Source organism: Drosophila gunungcola (assembly GCF_025200985.1).
Source record: "Drosophila gunungcola strain Sukarami chromosome X unlocalized genomic scaffold, Dgunungcola_SK_2 000056F, whole genome shotgun sequence".
In the NCBI taxonomy this organism is placed as follows: Eukaryota; Metazoa; Arthropoda; class Insecta; order Diptera; family Drosophilidae; genus Drosophila; species Drosophila gunungcola.
Window position 1 is genome coordinate 340654 of NW_026453195.1, and position 21720 is coordinate 362373.

The 21720-nt window shown below is 38.2% G+C and overlaps 4 protein-coding genes across 5 annotated transcripts in view; all 4 read left to right on the plus strand.

Moving 5' to 3' along the window:
• Positions 1-681: 681 nt before the first annotated feature.
• LOC128261144 (cytochrome P450 4g15) lies at positions 682-9168 on the plus strand. The gene is made up of 6 exons (XM_052994635.1): positions 682-1411; positions 2172-2369; positions 3033-3215; positions 6879-7558; positions 8086-8377; positions 8765-9168. The coding sequence occupies exons 1-6, from the start codon at positions 1213-1215 to the stop codon at positions 8926-8928; spliced, it is 1716 nt and encodes a 571-aa protein (XP_052850595.1). The 5' UTR covers positions 682-1212; the 3' UTR covers positions 8929-9168.
• Positions 9169-9967: 799 nt separating this feature from the next.
• LOC128261148 (ubiquitin-like modifier-activating enzyme 5) lies at positions 9968-11991 on the plus strand. The gene is made up of 2 exons (XM_052994643.1): positions 9968-10398; positions 10917-11991. The coding sequence occupies exons 1-2, from the start codon at positions 10106-10108 to the stop codon at positions 11845-11847; spliced, it is 1224 nt and encodes a 407-aa protein (XP_052850603.1). The 5' UTR covers positions 9968-10105; the 3' UTR covers positions 11848-11991.
• A 508-nt stretch (positions 11992-12499) lies between these two features.
• On the plus strand, positions 12500-13484 carry LOC128261149 (signal peptidase complex subunit 2). Its single transcript, XM_052994644.1, has 2 exons — positions 12500-12679; positions 12822-13484. The coding sequence occupies exons 1-2, from the start codon at positions 12641-12643 to the stop codon at positions 13362-13364; spliced, it is 582 nt and encodes a 193-aa protein (XP_052850604.1). The 5' UTR covers positions 12500-12640; the 3' UTR covers positions 13365-13484.
• A 3948-nt stretch (positions 13485-17432) lies between these two features.
• Positions 17433-21720, plus strand: part of LOC128261168 (death-associated protein kinase related) — a 59579-nt gene continuing 55291 nt past the window's right edge. Inside the window, exons 1-2 of one of the 2 annotated variants that reach the window (XM_052994709.1) lie at positions 17433-17627; positions 17924-18194. In XM_052994709.1, coding sequence (XP_052850669.1) covers positions 18061-18194 — 134 coding nt within the window. In that variant the 5' untranslated portion in view covers positions 17433-17627; positions 17924-18060. Of the gene's footprint in view, positions 18195-21720 lie in introns of both variants that reach the window. The other variant, XM_052994710.1, reaches the window with a different exon arrangement.

Genomic DNA, 21720 nt, shown 5'->3' on the forward strand with positions numbered 1-21720 from the left:
AAAATATCTAGTGCCCTTTTCGCACCAAGACCGGGTAAAAATTGGTCCAATTTTTGGAATGCTAAATGGAACATAAAAAGTTTTTTGATAAAACACTTTGAAATATCACAAACTTTATTTGAAATTAAAAAAATACACTTATTTTTAATATTATTTTTAAATATTATATACAGACAGATGGAGTAGGCAAATTCAATTACAGTCTTTAGTGAATAAAACAAGAAGGGACTTTAGATTTTTTTATTATTCTTAGAATAATGTATATATATAATATTTATTTTTATTACTAAGAAATTGGTTGCTAGAGAAATGTGCAGAAATTCAATTCAAGAGAAAGTTGCAAAAAAGTAATATTAAATGTTAAGAAAGAAGCAATTATTGAATTTGCTCATGGTAAATACCTAAAAAATAAGATAGAAAAAATCATGTAAATGTCGCCAATTTAACATGCATTGATAAAAAAGGCAAACCTCTATCATCAATTTTTATAGACTGGAGCAAAAATAGGGATCTTTTTAGCGGAAAAAGTCATTTAAAATGTAAGAAAAGAGTCATTTGATCAATTTGCTTATGGAACAGAGCTTAAAATGTCATAAATTTTGGTTCAGTGTACATATGCTGCACATTGTTGGCTATAAAAGTCGTTCGCACCGTCGCCGCTGGCTAGTCGCTGGATTACAGGAGGCGCGAGGAGTGCGAATGCGATTATCGTTTCTGATTTATATATCTGCGAGTCGAGTTCCAGTCTCATTCTCAGTCCCAGTCTCAGTTCCACACCCCCAGTGTGTGTGTGGGCTGTGTTGCGGATGTGTGTGCACCGTGTGTGTTGATTTTTCGTGATCATTTTTCGCTGGATGCCACCGTCATCACCGTTTAGTTGTGCGCTAGACGAGCAGCGAGTAGCATCCGGTCCCATCCGATCTCCGATCTCCGATCCGGTCCGATCCGATCCGATCCCATTATCCACCATCCCATGGATAGCTGATCGATAGCCCGACCGATAAAGCGCTCCCAATCGATCCGTGTACCTGGGAAGTGGAAGCGGAAGTGGAAGTGTGCGTGCTCCGAACCGAACCGTATCGAACCGATCCGAACCGAACCGAACCGAGCCGATCGGATCGCTTTTTTGTTTGGTGTTTTGGTGTTATTGCGCTGGTGAACAACAAGTGGATTGAAACAGGATTGGATAAGATAGGATCCCAGTCCGGAGCCATGGAAGTGCTGAAGAAGGACGCCGCACTGGGTTCGCCCAGCAGCGTCTTCTACTTCCTGCTGCTGCCCACGCTGGTGCTGTGGTACATCTACTGGCGAATATCCCGGGCCCACCTGTACAGGCTGGCCGGACGACTGCCGGGACCCAGGGGCCTGCCCATCGTGGGCCACCTGTTCGATGTGATCGGACCCGCTTCATGTAAATGCCATACTTAAGTGCCGCACCATTCTTAATTAGGAAGTGTAAACAGAGAAGATTAACTAGATATATCCTATTTCTAGGATAACTTAAATATGCGTAAATGATATTAATTTTAAATTAATAAGAACGGCTTGCATTTTTTTTTTGATTTATTATTATTTTGATTTTGATAAATAAAAAGCATAAAAATGACTACTATTTTCCTAGAATTAAAAACAATTTAGTGATGAGTTTTCACATAAATTTTAAACAAAACACAAACAAGCATAGTTAATTTTTTATGAAAATCAAATGTTAGCTCTAAATTAAATCATTTTTATGTGTGTGTTTTTGTTTTTAGCTTGTATTTTTTTTCAAGTAAATAAAATCACAAATTTAGTGCAGGGAAAAGGCTTCAGAATTTGGATTTTGGTTTATTTCTTTACAATTTGAAGTTCAATAAATTATTTATTTACATAAAAATATATTTGTGGACTTTCTAAGCCTTGTCGTCTTTTTTAAAGTCTTTAATTATTTAACATGTGAATGAAATGCGATTGAATGGACTTTTACTTCATACCTGTCGAAGGTATTTGATGGTCAGCATTAAGTGACACTATTTCTTAAATATAAATATTTGTTTATTCCTTTTGCTTATATTTATAATTTCAAATTGAAATGAAGTAAGGAATCTTAAAATTATAAGTTTTTCTTCGGAATTTCTTGATCTCCTTGAAAATATTTTGAAAAGTTTCAAATATCTCGACATCGTTCGCAGCTGTTTTCAAAACAGTCATCCGGAAGAGCGCCCCCTTCGAGCACATTGCCAAGATGTGGATCGGGCCCAAGCTGGTGGTCTTCATCTACGATCCCCGGGACGTGGAGCTACTCCTGAGCAGTCACGTCTACATCGACAAGGCATCCGAGTACAAGTTCTTCAAGCCCTGGCTGGGCGATGGCCTGCTGATCAGCACAGGTGAGCGGGTGGCGGACCTTAGGGGCGCATTTTAGGGGGCGGAGCTAGTGCCAGTTTGAGGACCACTTGCCACTTGCCACTTGCCACTAATGCAATTTGCGGAATCATAAATTAATTAAGCGATCCGCTAGCCTGACAGTTGGCACAACAATGCCGCTATAAATAAAATCAACGTCGCAGAAAAGTCACGGAGAAAAATAATGGAGTAGTTTGTGGTTAACATTTTAAAGTTTTATTTGAAAATTAAAAAAAAAGGAAGACATTAAACGAAATTTTAAAGTGTTAAATGGGAAATTAACTTCAACAAATTGTTAGAACAATTGAAAACAAAAGTGATGTGCCAAAATTATATTAAATATTAATTTCCTAAATTTAAAAACCAAACTTTAAAATATATGATGCTTTTAATAATTTTAGTAAGCTTAGCTTTGATTGCTCTGTGGGAAAATGATCAACTTTGTTTTTAAAAGAACATATTTTAAATATAGAAAATCTTTTTTAGAGAAAGTAATTAAAATAGAAAAAAAATAATATAAAAATATGTAATGCTTCGTAATCGTTTATTTTAAAGATAATACTTGCCATAAGCCCTAGGTATTTGGGTCATTACTTTCACGTGGACTCTTTTATTTAGACTCAATCTTTCCCCACTTGTTGTTGCAGGTCAAAAATGGCGTTCGCACCGCAAACTGATCGCACCCACATTCCATCTGAACGTCTTGAAGAGCTTCATCGAGCTCTTCAACGAGAACTCGCGCAATGTGGTGAGGAAACTGCGTGCGGAGGATGGTCGCACTTTTGATTGCCATGATTACATGAGCGAGGCAACCGTGGAGATTCTATTGGGTAAGTGAACAGTGAACAGGGAACCGGGAACAGTGAACAGATATAGATATATATATAGATATAGAAATACGTGATATAGTGATATGGTGTTATGGTGATTACACAAATGTACAGTCAACTCTCACGCACTCGCAGCGACACACCATCATTATCATCATCATCATCATCATTTCCACAGCAAAACACACACAGCAAAACACACACCATACCCAGCATCATTTCAGTTTCAGTTTCAGTTATATGCGTGTGCCCAAGTCACCTAATCTCCGCCAAAACATACTATATTGTGATACATTATATTGTATGCCACACACAATTGAGTGCAGACCCATTTCCCTATATACTGACAAATCAAAAATTTCAGCCCCTTTTGTTGTGCCCCCACAATGGGCGCAAATGAGATATATATATATATATACATATGATCTGCATATACATATATCAGATCCCGGCACCGATCTAACCGAATTATGCCACCGCCATCTGCCAAACTGCTGCAAACTGGTTGGGGTTTGTCCTCTAAACGATCATGTGGCTCAGTTACGATAATTTTATAATGAGAGGCCTTTCCCTATCAAAAACGAACTATCGTAACTCAGGCTTGGTTTCGTTAATTGGAGTTCTCTAAGGTCAATATTGATGCACAACTTAAGTACTGTGATTGGGAGAACCCTTCCTTATTTAAAGATAAATCGTATTATATACAATTTTGGTTGTTTTTTAAGCTAGGCATCGAAAATAATCGTTATTAACACTATTTTGTTTTTAAATTTGCTTGTTTTTACTAATTTTGTGGGCAGGAGTTAGTAGAGATTAATTTGTCCTTCACTTTTTTGAGTTTTATACATTTTGTGGACGTAAGTCAAAGATTTTTTTTCCTGTGGCTTAGAAAATAAATATAACAAAAAAATGAATATAAATAAAAACCACGAATAAGGATTATTTTCTGTACTGTTGTTCTGTTATTTAAATATAACTCAGTTCTTAACGGGTCGAGTTACAAAATTGTTTGAAAACGAACATATACTGTTGAAGACATTCAATGTAACTATTGTAACTCAGCGAGGGGTAAAGATATATTAAATTGGTTTAATTAATAACAAACTTTAGATAATTCAGCTAAAAAGCACTCATAGTATACTAAAATTTGAAGTATAATATGAAAAATACTTTTAAATATAAAAAAATGTTATAAGAAAACTCATTTATCTTGGCAAAGTCCTGTCGTATATAATAGTATTTTTGTATATTTGCCGCAGTTCTGATTAACCTAAAAACAAAAGGTTATCCCTATGCATTTGAACCACCCAAAGTCGGCCATGCAAAATGCCACCCAGCCGACAATTCGCTTAAAGCCAGACACGTTTTTCGGCGAGTCTGGAAAAAAAAGTGAAACCAGCTAGAGCTAGACAAGTTGGAAGGCGGCCAATGTTAATGACATTGCCGTAGTCGCTGCTCGGCCGATTTGGGATTGATTTCTAGGCCATTGCTTATGCAATTATTATTATCCCAGAGCTGTAGCTATGGCTGTAGCCATTACAACAGCCCAGGGCCCAAGTGACCAAGTGCCTCCGCCTTCGTCCCGTCAATTGAAATTGAAATGCAGCCAAGACTCACAGAACGCAACTGGATGGGACCGAAGCGAACCGAACTGCCAGCGAAATGCACCGAATGAATCAAAAATCTCTGGCCAAGCTGGTCTGCAATTAAAGGCACGTCGCATTGCCATTAAGCATTTAATCAGGAAAATTTGAATGCAACGGCCGACGGCCAGCGATGAGGTTGTTGTGGTTGTTATGGTTGTTATGGTTGTTATGGTTGTTGTGGTTGTTGTGGTTGTTGTTCACTTCACGGCGATACTGTGATTATGGTTATGGGGTCTGACGCAAACGGGCAATTAGCAATTAAGACCTCAACGAAAACTGCAAATTTTTCTCATTTTTCTATTTTTCTTTTTTTCTATTTTTTCACTTTACATTTCGAATTCGTAAGAATGGGCAGGAAAAACGAAATGTCATTGCATAAGCCCGATTTCCCATTTCCCGGCAAGTCAACTCAAAATGGAATTGTTTATGTACTATATACCCTCAAATACTATATGGATAAGATATCAAAATGTTGGCATTATATTTGTAAGGTCTGTGGATAAGCCTTCATGACTGAGATTTTAGTTGAAAAACTTAATTGCTTAAATCAATAGCAAAAAGTAAAACAAATGCTATGTATTTATTTATTTATGCCCTATAATACCTTTTTCATTTCCATTTCATTTGGAAGCTTATCTAATAAAAGATACCTTTGCAGACCACTGATTTTTCAAATTCGATTAAATAAATATTTATTTGAACCAATAACCAAAACTAACTTATTTCTAAGCCTATTAATTTTGTATAAATATGTTTTGGCTGAGAAAATATTTAACAATTTAATTGTTGTACATTTGAGAATATTCTTTAGCATCCAGCATTTAAATTTGAAATATTTTTATTTAAAATGAAACATTTGAAAATGCCGAAAAAACTCCTTTTGCCGAGACAGAAAGCACGCTTAAATGCCGAATTCCTTGCCCGCATTTTTCCATTTTTCCCACAGCACAAAAACATTCTACTCTCCAAGCGGATCTGCCCGTAAGCTCGTTTATGCTGTCATCTATAGATCTATTTATGCATTGTATCTACAATTAGACAGCTGGGATGGTAAGCTGGTGGGGCATCCAGGGGCCACATCCACCTCCACCTCCGCCGCCAACAGAACAGACTGTTGTCTGTTTGTTAAGTTCAATTGGCGCTTGGGTCAGGCGAGTGCATTCCACTTCCCCCCATTTGAGCTGGGGATCCATCTCCGATCGCCAAAACACCGAGTCCGATCCCATTCTGCACTGGGCGAAAATTAGAATTAAATTTGCTCATTTAACGCATGATTAAATTATGTTTAACAGCGGTATTAGTTCTGTCAGTGAGGATAAAGAGCATGTTTGTTGAACGGATTTCTGTTTTCGATATTAAACATTTACAAAAGCATAGCTTATTTGTTGATTTCCTATGTCGTTGAATCTGGTTAATTGCTAGGAAAGGTATTTTCAAAATTTTATCGTTTTAATAGTTCCTTTTGCTATTTAAATTTAAAATATTTTATAAAAAAGTTGTTTACATTTATGACTTTTAATTGATAACTCTTTCGAATTTATTCAAATACCAGTGGCAACCTTTAAATACTTTTACTCTAAATAAGTTTAAAATAATTGGCAAAATTATATTACATTGACATGAGAAGAGTTATAATAGGTTCTTAAATCTTTATTAAGCATACATAAGTTTTAAAAAACTTTTGTAACTCATTTCCTGTTCAAGGAATTATATTAAATTTTTAATATTTTTAATTGGGTTTCCAGTCTCAGATAACTCTGTTGACTGTTAAAAGATTTTGGGAGCTTAAGCTTTAACTTTTAACAAACACCTAAAACATATGTATAATGTTTAATAATCATTTGATAGCCTACCACATACCTCACATACCAATTTGGAGAGTATAATGAAAAATACCTATAACTTATGTATAGGGGTTGTATAATTTAGTATTGAATGTAGGTAATTTTTAGTTTTTTTTTTTTTTTTGTGTATATTTTGAAGTGGATTTCTCACAGAGTGTTCTTTGGCCTTCCAGAGACGGCGATGGGCGTGTCGAAGAAGACGCAGGACAAGTCGGGCTTCGAGTACGCGATGGCCGTGATGCGGATGTGCGACATCCTGCACGCCCGCCACCGCAGCATCTTCCTGCGCAACGAGTTCGTGTTCACCCTGACCAGGTACTACAAGGAGCAGGGGCGCCTGCTGAACATCATCCACGGCCTGACCACCAAGGTGATCAAGAGCAAGAAGGCGGCCTTCGAGCAGGGCACCCGTGGCTCTCTGGCCCAGTGTGAGCTGAAGGCGGCTGCCTTGGAAAGGGAACAGAGCGAGCAGAATGGGCAGAATCAGCCGGAACAGGATCAGGCAGCCAGCGCCAAGGAGGACAAGAGCAGTGGCGCTCCGGTGGCTGGACTTTCGTATGGCCAGTCGGCCGGACTCAAGGACGACCTGGATGTGGAGGACAACGACATTGGCGAGAAGAAACGGCTGGCCTTCCTCGACCTGATGCTCGAAAGTGCCCAGAACGGGGCCATCATCACCGACACGGAGATCAAGGAGCAAGTGGACACCATCATGTTCGAGGGCCACGACACCACGGCAGCCGGCTCCTCGTTCTTCCTCTCGCTGATGGGCATCCACCAGGACATCCAGGACCGTGTGCTCGCCGAACTCGACTCCATTTTCGGCGACTCACAGCGACCGGCCACGTTTCAGGTGGGTATCTCATTGAAGTTAAGTATTCATCTTACTTAAGCTCAAACTTAAGTACTAAGACGATATTCATTTTATAAGGTGACATATTAAAACTGGTACACAGAGAAAGTTATAAACCCTATTCCACGTTTTAAGTGCAAAAAGAAAGTAAAAAAAAATTTTAATAATTAAAGCAAAACATTTTTTGCTACATTTCTCTGTGTGTAGATAAATCATAAAAACTAAGTGTTTATGTCTTATTCCTTCTGTGAATACCAATCATTCTTAATATATTAATATAAATATTTTATATAAAATATATTTAAAAAGGCAAACTAATAATAATCTTAATTCAAAATAGAAGTGCAGTATTTTATAGTTGTTTTTTTAATAAGCTACATTAAGCCAATGTTTTAATGTTTCTAATGCGGGTGTAGAGCTCTGATATTTCTTATTTGGGCAATTAAATGCACACTAATGGCTAACGTTGAAATCATTTCTTCAACATCCTGTATCTGCATCTAAAACTGTGTACATCCCGATGGCAGGACACCCTGGAGATGAAGTATCTGGAGCGGTGTCTGATGGAGACGCTGCGCATGTACCCGCCCGTACCGCTGATCGCCCGCGAGCTGCAGGAGGACCTCAAGCTGAACTCCGGCAACTACGTGATTCCCAGGGGCGCCACGGTGACGGTGGCCACCGTCCTGCTGCACCGCAATCCGAAGGTCTACGCCAATCCCAATGTCTTCGATCCGGACAACTTTCTGCCGGAGCGGCAGGCCAACCGCCACTACTACGCCTTCGTGCCCTTTTCCGCGGGACCACGCAGCTGTGTGGGTGAGTTTTCATATCGTACACTGGAAAAAAAGAACAGGGAAAAACGACAAACTTAAAACAAACTTAAAAGTGTTTATTTTAGAGAGTTTTTCAGAAAAATTAGCTGCAAAAACCATTTATAAAGAAATTTCCTGTCTCTTTAACAATTTTTAATAAGACACATTTCATAATTTATGTTTTTATGAAATAAAAATTCTGCAGACTTTTTTTTAAAGTTTCTTTTTTATATGTTTAAGAAGAAGAAATATCTGTGTATTAAAAGATAAAACATCTAGAAGACAAAAGTATTTAATTAAATCAAAGTACATGTTTAAAAGAATTAAATAACTTACATTATACAAGTAAATACGTATGACTTAAGGACGTCCACAATGCATTTCATTTCAGGGCGCAAGTACGCGATGCTCAAGCTAAAGATCCTTCTGTCGACCATTTTGCGGAACTACCGTGTCTACTCGGACCTGACCGAATCGGACTTCAAGCTGCAGGCGGACATCATCCTGAAGCGGGAGGAGGGCTTCCGCGTGCGCCTGCAGCCGCGGACCAGGTGAACCTTTTGAACCTGGTGACCCCGACGGACGGACGGACGGAGCAGGTGCAGGTGACCCACGCGGACGGACGGTGGTCACCGAGATGGCGGACAGCACACCGTACACAATAAGCTACACAGAACGGACACTTATCCACACATATATCTCTACTTGTTGGCAAGTGATAGTCACCGGTTTATACAGTAATATTGATAATATTAAATAATAAACGTGCTCCAACACTCGATTTATTGAATAGTACCTAAATGAATTATTTTTTTGTCGCATTTAATACGAAAAGCAACACCACAACTATCGTCATCTTCCTTTAACTGTTCTTTTTTTTTTTTTTTGGTTATTTAATAATTATAATACCTTTTTTGTGTAATGATTTTGACAATAAAACTTTTGTGTAATTATACAAATCGATCGTATGAATCAATTTACCAAAAAAAAAATGCAGCAAATGATTGACAATGATTTAAGGAAGAAATTAACAATAAACTTTATAAATCTATTTTTATGGGTTATATTTGGGTAGTTGGTTCTTATATTACGAATTAGTTTTCTTTTAATATTGTAAACAGCTAAAAAATGTATATTTAACATTAAATGAAGGGATTTGTTTGACTTGTTCTTAAAAAATGCACTTTATCATGTTGTCAAACTTTATATTCAAATAAGCCCGCCGTTTTTAGAATTTCCCAGCACTATCCTCACAATGTGATATATTTTGGTATTTTGCGGTATTTCTGCTGACGGCCATCGATGTTGGGCCATCCCTAAGCAATGTTCTTAGCTTGCGTGTTTCCCCCTATTTTTAGCGGGTTTAATTGGCTTGGGGAGCATTTCGATGGTTAACAATTAACAATGTTGTTTTTTTTTGTAAACTGCCAAAAAATTTCAAATAAATCGGTGTTTGTTAAACTATTGTCAATTTAATACATTTCACTTTCATTAACATTTTTGAAACCAAGCTCGCATTTGAATTTAGGGGGAAACGTGCAGTTTTTAGCGGGAATCCAGTGTTGGTTAAGAGCGCATTTGGGGGGATATCAAAATTCACCATCTGGTAACACTATCCGAAAGTGACACGGCGGCAGCGAAGCGCAATCGAAAGCGAAAGCGAAAGTTGACAGGCTCTTTTTGCCGTGCACAAAAGCTTGAGGATCGGGATTTGCCATCGCCAATCGCCAGGATGTCCAACGCCATCGACGAACTGCAGGCGATCATCGCGGAGATGAAATCGGAGATGGAGGAGCACCGGATCGGCAGTGGAAGTGCTGGCGGCGGCGGCGGTGGTCAAAGTCGCCCGGTGCGCGACCGCATCGAACGCATGTCCGCTGAGGTGGTGGACTCCAATCCCTACAGCCGCCTGATGGCCCTGCAGCGGATGAACATCGTGAAGGACTACGAGCGCATCCGGGACAAGGCGGTGGCCATTGTGGGCGTCGGCGGCGTGGGAAGCGTCACCGCCGACATGCTGACACGGTTCGTACACTGCGAGAAATGCTAACTGCTAGTCAGTCTTGAGAGAACCCTTAACTAGTTCACTTAGCGAAGGTAGTACCTAGATGGATGAGAGTGCTCATCGTGCAAAAGCTATGATCAATTTCATTTGTTTACTTACCACAATGTTGGTTAAATATTGTGAAAGTAGTTTTTTGAAGGGAATCGATTCAACATTCCTCAAACAGATCACTCGCAATCGTTACAAATTTGTTAGCAGTATAGCACATAGTTATAACACACAAGTTTGTTCATTGGTACCCTTGTTATAAATAAAAAAGACTGACAATCAAAATGAATTAATACAAACTCAAATGATATATGTACGATATACGTTTCATGTTATTAGGTTAGACCATATTTTTTAGAAAACGAAAACTTTTGTAGAAGCAGACAAGTAAACATTAACTAGATCAACAAAGTGTTATTCAAACAATATTATTAAGTATAGTAAAATATAAATAAATGCCTATTAATCCTATTATACTCATTTCTTGCAGCTGCGGCATTGGCAAACTGATCCTGTTCGACTACGACAAGGTGGAGCTGGCCAACATGAACCGGCTGTTCTTCACGCCAGACCAGGCCGGACTCTCCAAGGTGGAGGCCGCCGTCGGTACGCTGAGCTTCATCAATCCGGACGTGCGGATCGAGGCGCACAACTACAACATCACGACGGTGGACAACTTCGAGCGTTTCCTGGACACCATCTCGAAGAGCGGCCATGTGGACGGACAGCCGGTGGATCTGGTGCTCAGCTGTGTGGACAACTTTGAGGCCCGCATGGCGATCAATGCGGCGTGCAACGAGCGCAATCTGAACTGGTTCGAGTCGGGCGTCTCAGAGAACGCCGTCTCGGGGCACATCCAGTTCATCCGGCCCGGGGACACCGCCTGCTTCGCCTGCGCTCCGCCGCTGGTGGTGGCCGAGAACATTGACGAGAGGACGCTGAAACGGGAGGGCGTGTGCGCCGCCTCCCTGCCCACAACCATGGGCATTACGGCCGGCTTCCTTGTCCAGAACGCCCTGAAGTATCTGCTGAACTTCGGCGAGGTATCCGACTATCTGGGCTACAATGCCCTCAGCGACTTCTTTCCCAAGATGACGCTCAAGCCGAATCCGCAGTGCGACGATGGGCACTGTTTGATCAGGCAAAAGGAGTTCCAGGCCAGGCCCAAGCCGGTGGTGATAAAGGAGGAGGTGGTCAGCGAGGAGCCACTGCATGCCACCAACGAGTGGGGCATTGAATTGGTGCCCGCAGATTCACCGCCAAGTCAACCACAGCCAGCCAAAAGCTCTGAGGTTGGCGAGGGTCTACGACTGGCCTACGAAGCCCCCGAAAAATCCAGCGAAAATCCAGGGGAAAATGTAACTGCGCCCGCGGACGAAACCAGTGTGGAGGATCTGATGGCGCAGTTGAAGTCCATGTGAATTGATTCCATACTCTGTATTTATAGGCACTCTTTTGTAAAACATTTTTTTTATTGCTAAGCTGAGCTTTTTGCACATATGTATGTGTATGTGTACTAGTTGGCTCAGACAGTTTTTTTTTTCCATTAAATATTAAACACGCTTGTGGTGTTACGCCAACTTACAAGCTGGAGTACGATGAATAAATGTTACTTCAATATTTCTAGGAAAAAAAATATGGTTTAATTGGTTTTAAGTTTAATAAAAGGTCAAAAAGACTGGTTTATATGTATGCTTTGGTTTAAACCACACTTTTCTTTAATTTTTAAAGTTTTAAAAGTAGTTGACAATTTTGTATTATTGAGTAAGTACAATTCATTATAGATATCGTGCAAGTTTTGTACATTTTAAAGGGCGATTAAAGTTTAAAAGCATTAGGTATTAAGTTTTTTAAGAAACAATTAATCTTATTTTTAAATATTATATATAATTATTCCATATTAATGCCTCGTAAGGCATTGAGAGTGCTACTTAAGAAATATATAAATATGCCTAAAATACTTTTAAAATTATTTGAATTACGCGGGGACCTAGCTTAATTCAGAAGGAACTTTTTGGTATTTTTTACCCGAATGTCCGATCTGGCAACGCTGGCCTGTTATCGATGAACTGCGATAGGCGATAGAAAATTTTGTTGTCGCGTTGTCACAAAAAAAAAAGGGAAGAATCTCCTGCGAAAAGAGTTTTTCCTGCTGCCACACACGATTTTCTGAATAAGCAAGGACAGCAAAGGGCTAACAAGGGCACAGAAAACATGGCTAAGAAGGAGGAAAAGTCGCAGCCGGGAGACGAGGTGAGAAACGCCGGATGCCGGCTTGGCAATTGGTCCATGAAGATCGACTTCCAAGACACGTCATTGTGCACTTCTGTTTGTGTTGTATATTGAAGCCACTAATCTCTGCGTATTAAATGTATGTATGTGCCCAATCTGCCAGCTGGTAAAGGTGAACAAGTGGGATGGATCGGCGGTGAAGCACGCCCTGGACGATGCGGTAAAGACCTGCCTGCTGGGCGACCGTCCCCAGTTGAAGGAGCAATTCGGGCTGGTCAACACCCGGCTAGCCCTGTGCGCCCTCGCCGTGGGCGTGGCCATCATGGCCCATGCCTGGGACTTCACCCACCCATTCCCGCAGTCGCGGCCCGTGCTGCTATTCAGCGTGCTGGCCTATTTCGCCCTGCTGGGCATCCTGACCCTGCACTCCAGCTTCCGCGAGAAGGGCACCTTCGCGGTGGCCCTGCAGAAGGACAAGGAGCGGGAGCGGCTGTGGGAGGCCAGCTCCGACATGCGCAAGTACGACGACAAGTATCTGCTGACCCTCAGCGTGCGCGACTCGAAGAACGGCAAGCGGCGCGAGCAGAGCAGCAACAAGTCCTGCGCCGCCTTCATCGACCAGAACGGCATCGTCCTGGACAACCTGGTGGCCAACGAGGTCAACCGCCTGTACAACGCCCTGGCCGCCGACAAGAAGGACAAGTAGCTGGTGGCTGGTGGCCCAGCAGCAGCCAGCTGAATCCGCATCTTATTTTTTTTTTTTGATAAATACAACCAAATTCCCACTTTATGTCTCATTAAACTGTAAACTTTTGTGGTAAGCCAACTGCGCTCTGTCTTTGCTTATTTTTGATTTTTTTAACTCTATGTATAGATTTTAGTAGAGGAATAGCCAACATTTGAATTGCTATATTTAAGTAGGCCGGCTGTACGTCCTTGTATTTCTCTAACTTAGCTTAATAGCTACTCTACTCTGTTTAGAACATTTTTGATTGGAGATGCAACTCCGCTGAGTACGAGGACATAAGTTCATAATGTTGTTTTTATTTCTTTTGAAACTACTTTTATTCCTATGCCTTGTTAAACTGTACACTTGTTTGGAAAGCCTGTCTTTGTTTTACCAGCCTAACAACTATTACTTTACTATTTACAAATTTTGTGTATAGTTATCAGTTGAGGAACCATTAATGGCCAACATTTAAATTGCATCATTTTGGTAAGTCGGCTGGATCTCTTTGCATTTCTGTAACTTAAGTTAAAAGCACACTACTATGCATACAAATTAAAACTATTTACATGGAATTGCAACTCCGTAGACTACAAGGATTTATTTTTATAATATTGTGTTTTTTTTTTAAATTATACTTAGAAAGAAAGGAAGTCAAGGCTCCAATTGCTTCATATCTTTATAACACAAACCAGTTATAGAGCTCCTGTTTAAAATTGGGCTTCAAAAAATGCCTAAAAATCGACACGTCAGAAACTTAATTCCTAATACTTCAAATTTCCATCTTCTGAGATTACATATTGGATGCCAAACCGTGCATCTGATGGATGCAATTTTCAGCATTTAAGCACCTCCAAATAAAGTAATGCATATATGCATTCAAATGTGTTTTCCGTTCTCGTCGATCTCTTGAATTCTGATTTAAATATGTATAAATGCATTAACTTATGCATATAGGCCTGTAATTCAGTAGTTGTTGAGAATAAAATTCAAGCAGAGAAATGTATAAAATTAAATGTTATAAATTCCCAAAAAAAAATGTATTTTAAATAAACAAACAAACTTAACTTAATTGTATAATAATCATACACTGAGTTTAGGAAGACCTTAAAAAAACGTTCATAACAAGAAATGTTTGATTGTGTAATTCAAATATAAACAAATTTTACAAAGTTATATAAGGATATATATAAAATTGTTAAAACACAAAAGCTAAGGTATTATTTATGTAGGTTTATTTTACTTTTTCTTATTCTCAGAAATCATATTTCCAAAATTACATTTTTCTGCAGTTAATGGGACTCACACTAGCATTTCCAAAAAAAAAACCTACTACAATCGCAAAATTCTAAACATTTTTTTAATATAGAATAGAAAACTCCTTTTCTTCTCATTTTCCACTTTTCGGGTTACTCGCGATCGCTCGCCGATCTGATTTTCTATTTTTGCCGTGGGCAAGCATTTTCCGTAGGTCAAAAGCCGGATCTGCTAAACTTGAATGGCTGCCAAGAGGAGTTTTTGGCGAGTTCGCGGCAAGAAGAAAATCAGGAACGAGGCGACCGTCCGGCAAAAAACTTAATAAAAAAAAAAAAAAAACGCGAGGAGATCCGGAGACGACGGCATTATAAATAGACGGATGCTAAAGGTTTTTGCACTTGGTTTATTTCTGGTGCTCCGCATTCCTGAGATGCCGTCGTGGTGACAAAAATATATGCGACACACACGAAAAGCTGCAAGCATAACGCATATCCACTGCATATCCCATCCAAGCCGATTGCACTGAGAAAAAATTGCTACCTCTGCAAAAAAAGAGACTCTAAAATTTGGCTACCATATATTCAAAGCCTGTTCCTATTTACAAGAATATCATTTCTTAAAAATAATAAATGGAAACTGTTGTCATCATGTAAAAAGGGGATTGTTTTAAATTAGAATTTTTACAAAGAACTTTAAAGCTCTTCTGGTTTATCTTTGCTATTATAACTTTTTTAAAGGTTAACATTTTTCTTTAAGTGCATGAAAAATGTGCATCGGTTTGCAAGTGGAGCACACACACACACACTCGTGCAGGCGGGCACACCTACACTCGCCAGGGCAATCGGCGGAAAAACTGGGAGGGGGAGGAAAAGCCAGGGAACTGCAAGCATAAATATAAATATAAATATAAAATTGAGAATTCAATAGACACGCGAGATGCCAACTATTTGTGGGCTGGGCCACGCCCCACGCCCCGACAACAGGCGCCACACAAAACGCACAACAAATTGGATGTCTCTTTTTTAAGGAAAATATATATTTTTCAAAAATACTACTTGAGCAAAAACATGTTTTGAATTCGGTGCAATGTTACCATGTTCGGGAATTGAGGAAAATATATGCCAGGCTCAGTAGTAAAAGAATAAAAAGTGACAATGCCATACTTAATTCATTTGAATTTATAGCTCCTAATTAAATTGTATTGATTGTGTTAAATATGATTCATTTGTGGCCCTAAACTAAATTTTATTGATTGCAAATAACACAGCTTCAAAATTTAAAGATCAAATATTTTATTGGATTTGGTAAAGTAAAAAATGTGAAATAGTTTGAATCCTCCTTAGAGCAGAGATATCTAGATTAAATTATATGAATTTCTACTTTTAAATTTAAAAAAACTTAAAAATTAAAGACAATGTTATTAAAATTTAAGCCCAAATTCCCGGCTTCAGGTATATTTAGACAAGCCACAGTCACAGTTTTAACAGGCATTAAACAATAAATATATAAAGCTATACAGTAACTCAGACATCAGTTATATATACTGTGTTTGTTCATACCCGCAACATGGCAAAATATATATGTTTTTAGTGTTTCCAAATTTAACTGCTATTTTTCCTTAACTTGTTAATTAAAGTAATTCAATCATTGGTCTTTGATAGCATTATAATAACGTCATCTTTTAATAGATTTTACAAACATTACATTGCTTTGGGGTTTTTAAAAAGGCCCAGTGTGCAGTTGTATTTAACATTTCTGTTAGCACCGTTAGTGGAATCGTTAACGGTTTTTCTTGGTGTGACCATTTTTAAAGTGGTTTGCTACTCGTTAGAGATGGAAAAACGCTGATGACATTCAGCCAAGCATTGATAACTAACATTTTTATCGGTTGTTTTATCCAAGTTATCAACCAATAGCGGGAAAACTCTTCTCATCAAAATGTTGTTTGAGATATGAGATATATGCTTTAAATCAAGCTCGACATACCAGTCGCTGGGTTTTTTTTTCTTTTAATATATGTGTAATTTACATGCAAAAATTGGCACTTATAACACGGCTTTAAGGCCAAAATTGTTTTACCAAAGACACTACGAAAAAGAAAGGTACAAGATTTCATTTTAAAACAGAAAAAAAAAACAAAAAGGGGGAAAACTTTCAAGCATACAAGTTATCATTTTTGTAAAATTTCCATAATTTTAAATATGTAAGTCTAAAAGTTTTTTTTAATCAGGCTAAGCTACAAGTACTTTAAGGTAAACTAATAAAAATGTACTTATAAAAGTTTTGTAAGTGTATTTAGGGTCAAAATTTCGTTAAATGCTTTACCCAGTTATCACATTTTAAATTTCATAAATAAATCATTTTGGCTTTCAATTTTAATTTTAATACAATTTCGTCATTTTTAAAATTAAAAAAAAAAAAACATTGTTTACATTTTTAACATTATGAGTTTTAACAGAGAGTGTGCAGGAACTGGAGTGGAATAGCGTTTGAGATGGAAAAACATCGATGATCCCTGCCAAACGCTGATAGCACCGATCATTGAAAATTCGTTTGGTATTGCTCCCCACCACTAGATAGCAAACTTTCTGTCAGAATAGCCCATTTGTGCTAGGAAAATTATGATAAGAATCATTTCTCTTAGGAATATTATGATTTGTAACTGAAATGTAAGGAAAACGTTGATTTTTAACATTTCTGTTCGCACTCCAAGTTCGCAACCACCGAAGTTCTCAACCACCCGACCAATCGGCGTTTCTCCACCTCTATCCACTGCCCACAATTATCGTCGTTATCGGCGTTTCTCCGAGCAAATTGAAATTTTCCTCGCCAACGAACGGTTCGTGCGCGCTCGCGAGTTTCTTGTGCATCCGTACCTCCGTATCCGCAACAAAAACAACAACAGCACCTGGCCAAATCTGCGGGCCATTTTTCGCACTTTGCCAAACGAGGAAGAAGCAGGAGAGGAGTTCTTCGTTGAGAACGGTACTTGCAAAGTACCGAAAATAACAAAACAAAAACAACGGAGCAGCAACAGCCTCACACATACATACACACGCGGGAATTTTTTCGGGCCTCGCTTAGCGCGCGTGTGTGTGTGTGTTGCAGTTGCATAGTTTTTGCTTCTTTTATTTTTTTTTTTGTTGTTTTGTACTGGAATTTTGTCTTCTCCCTCTCTCTGTGTGGAAAACGGAGAGAGCGCGCGCAACGTTTTCCGCAGAATTATTTTTAAGCGTGTGTGTTTATCATTAAAACTACAATTTTTTTTGGTTCTTGTGCAGTTGAGATTTGAATTTTACCCCCGCAAAATACAAAAGGCAATCAAACGAAGGATTATAAAGTCAAAAAATCGAAAGAAGATTCGATCTTCACACACACAAAACAACACCCCACAGCACACACACAACAAACACACACCATGTTCACCGAAAAGGGAATCTTTCCCATTGGAGACGGACTTCTGGACGTGGACGCCGATCGGCTGAAGGGACTCCTCGTGTCGTGTCACGACATCAACGAGATCTACGAGGTGGAACAGACGCCGTTTGCCAGGTGAGTTTCCTTTTCCCTTGCCAAAAAATACGCAAAAAACAAGTTTCTCGCATCTCCACACGGAAAGAAAAGCAGCTCGATATCGAGTCACATTTCTACTTACCAGTTCCCTTGCGGAGTAGATCTTTTGGGAAAAAGTGCGTTATTCAAATTAATACAATAATATCTTTGTTTTAGTTGATTTTTATTTAGTTCTGAAGTAATAGTAAATTGCATTTACACAAATCGTTCAAATCGATTTGTGATTTGGTCTATAAAAATCGTTAAATCGAGATTAATCCTACACAGAAACCATATGTAGCTATCAAGCCAAAAAAAAAAATTAAGTTGTGGAGTTCGAGATCAGAAAAGTCCAACACGTGTTTACACTCTATTACAAATAAATCAAGTTCGACTTGCTGATGTCAAAATTTGAATGAATTCAGGTTTTATTTATTTGAACTTAATTGTATTAACACGCTTTTTGGTATATCAATTTGTTGAAATAATGGTCAAATTGATCGATTCGATCATCGTATTTTTTCTTTCTGTGCAAAAACAGCTGCCAAAAAAATAAAAGCGAAATCCCAAAAACACCGAAACAAAGCTAAAAATGTTAAAGAAAGTCAGTCGCGAGTCTGTTTTATTTTTCTGAAAAACTTCTGCGTCTCAAAACTTGTTTTATTTACTTTTTTCTTCTTTCTTGTGCCTGGCCTGTGTGTGTGAGCTTCTACTCAACACACACACACTCGTGTGGACGGGAGACAAAAAGAGAGTTTTTGTGTGGATAACGGCACAGTGGTTTTGTTATGAAAATTATCTGGAAGTTTAAACAAAATACAACATAAAATTCATATTTTAATGATTGGGCTACATTCCAGTTATGAAAATATTTTTTTCCATACATTTTTAAACCTACTTATGAATTTGTAGTATATTCTTGGTTAAGTGTTAAAGAAAACATCTATTTAACTTCGAAAAATGGTTGAACTTTATTTTGACAAGAATATAAATTTAATATTTTCGATAATTTCGGAATTGGCAAACTGTAGTATTGAATTTAGCCTGAAATAAATGTGTTATTCTTCCTGACACTTCAACTACAAAATGAATATTATATAGATTTATTGCTGTTATTTCCGAGTTGATCCTGGACGTTGTATGTATCGAGGGTTCATAGTTTATTTACCTGATTCTGGTTCAAGGAATTTTGGGTTTGTGCAACCACTGTGCAGCTCCTTCTTGTCGTGTTTTTCTTTGCATGCTTCCCTATTCCTCATCTTCCTCATCATCATCTTCCATGTTCTGCTCTTTTTCTCCCTTTTCCTTACTCTTCCAAAGAGCAGCTGTTACAGTATGCTGGCGAACTGACCCTCATGTTCCGTCTCTCTCGCTCCACCTGGCTTCGATTTGCCCCATCTCGTTCTCCCTGTACTCCTATCCCTCTCAAATGCCCTTTACTTTCAGCTAGATTTGCATTTTTTACCCTTTTCATTATAACTTTTTCGCATTTCGCTTGGTTTTTGCCTCATTAGTTTTGCATTTCGTTGTTTCTTCTAAGTTCTTCTAACTGCCACCCACAACGCCCCTTTTTTCCCCTCGCGAAGGTCGTTTGTTTTCCAGCCCCACTGTTTCGTACTTCCACGGTACCCATCTATCACCATATTCTCCCGTTTTTGATAAGCTTTGTGTTATCAACAAAAAAATAAAAAACAAACGAAAATTAATAATAAAACTTAAATCCCAATCGACGTTTTTGAGTTTCGTAAGCAGCCAGCCATATGAAAAACAATTTTTCTGTCATCGATTGTGGGTCTCAAATCGTAACTCTTATCAGGGAACCGTTTCTCCGTAGTGTTGGTTGTAAAAACCCCATGAAAATTATATTTATTAAGTTGGGTAATACTTCACGAAAGTAGTTCAAGAGGGCGTTAGATGATATATCTTACTTCGTTAACTAAAGTTGTATACCTTATGGGGCTCTAAAGTATTTTAAAATGTAAAAAATAAGTCCCAAGTTGAGCTCTGTTTTTTAAAGTTTGTTAAATTATTTAATATGTTAAGTTAAGTTAAAACCGTTAAATTTACTTTGAGTTTATGAAAATTTAATGGATTCACATTTTTGTATAATAAATTTAACTTTCTCATAAATGTTATGGCATAAGTTGTTGATCGTTTTAAAAGTCTTCAAATTTCTCTAATTTATACCAAATCTGTTTCTTTGAATGCAAATTATTAACGGAAACTGCATATTTATGTATCCTATATTTATTGTATTTTATAATGAAATTTTTTGAATATTTTCTGTGGTCTTACAATTTTATTAAATTGATTTAAATTTTGAACTCTCTTTTCCTTCTATTATTTTATTTTATTGTTACTCCCTCGGAATTCCAATGCCAAAATTGCCTTATATAGCAGCAAAGGTTCTGCCGCAGACGGGTTTTTTTTCCTCGGTAATAGTCATTTGTTTTTAAGCCATTTCGCTTCGGTTTCTCATGCTTCTCTGGTTCCGCATTCGCTCAATACCAACTTGTTGCTGCGTTTTCTTTCGTTTCACGTTTTGTCTTGACTTTGTTTTTATTTTCTGTATTTTCTTAATTTTTTGGGGTCGTTTGCTTTATCAACGCATAATTTTTGAACGTTTACCCCAAGAAATGCGTTCTGTGAGCCAGAAAAAAGAGCTTAATTTGTTTTTATCAGTCGCAAAAAGATAACGATGGGGACAAAAACCAGGTGAGGAAAGTGAGTAAATAAAGGGGTGTTCTTTGTTTCGTATAATACTTTTGCATTGCGATACAAACATTTTGGGATTTAGTAAAAAATTGTGCAAATAGAATTACTTACTTCGACTGCAATATAACACAAATAGATAAGAACTATTTATTTTGACAGAATAACTTTAGCTTCTTAGTATACACAGAATGTATATTTTCTAAGCTCTGAAACTACAAACTTACTAATTGTTAGTTGTTAAACTTCAAAGCCACATAAATAACACAACCAAAATACTTGAAGCGTATTTAAATGAACCCCCTATGTCACAATAAATTTCGCCCAAAAAAAAGTTTAGCCCTAATGACCAGTGAAATAAAAAACCTGCCAAAATGGAAATGTTCGACAATTGCAAGCCGTCAATCATTCGAGGGGGAAGGGATCGAAGGGGATTTCTGATTTCTGCAAGCCGGAATGCCAAAATAAATGTTGGCCAATTGGGCGACGCACATATTACAATATATTTCTTATAACTTTTGAGCTGTGCATAATTGGACTTGGATGGATGGGATGATATATGTATGGAAAAATAAAAAAAACTATATGTTGGTGTTTGCTCGCTTGGCCGTTGTTGTTGTTGTTGGCTTATGGCCCAATTTATATGGTAAAAAAAAAAGAAAAAAATCGAAGAAAAAGAAATACAAATTGACAGCGAGACAAATGAAGTTGTGGACACCAGAGTTGGAGATTTGGTTGCTGGTTTTTCAGTTGTCTTTGGCCGTGTTTGGTTTTTGTGGCTGCCACAAGACTTCACAAAGCCCACTTGACTTCA

What these genes read in the sequence shown, in the direction of transcription:
- LOC128261144 (XM_052994635.1), top strand. Translation starts at nt 1,213, where the DNA reads ATGGAAGTGCTGAAGAAGGACGCCGCACTGGGTTCGCCCAGCAGCGTC. An exon ending in AGCGACCGGCCACGTTTCAG is followed by an intron (nt 7,559 to 8,085) that starts GTGGGTATCTCA and finishes TCCCGATGGCAG; the next exon opens with GACACCCTGGAGATGAAGTA. An exon ending in GGGACCACGCAGCTGTGTGG is followed by an intron (nt 8,378 to 8,764) that starts GTGAGTTTTCAT and finishes ATTTCATTTCAG; the next exon opens with GGCGCAAGTACGCGATGCTC.
- LOC128261148 (XM_052994643.1), top strand. Translation starts at nt 10,106, where the DNA reads ATGTCCAACGCCATCGACGAACTGCAGGCGATCATCGCGGAGATGAAA. An exon ending in ACCGCCGACATGCTGACACG is followed by an intron (nt 10,399 to 10,916) that starts GTTCGTACACTG and finishes CATTTCTTGCAG; the next exon opens with CTGCGGCATTGGCAAACTGA.
- LOC128261149 (XM_052994644.1), top strand. Translation starts at nt 12,641, where the DNA reads ATGGCTAAGAAGGAGGAAAAGTCGCAGCCGGGAGACGAG. An exon ending in AGTCGCAGCCGGGAGACGAG is followed by an intron (nt 12,680 to 12,821) that starts GTGAGAAACGCC and finishes CCAATCTGCCAG; the next exon opens with CTGGTAAAGGTGAACAAGTG.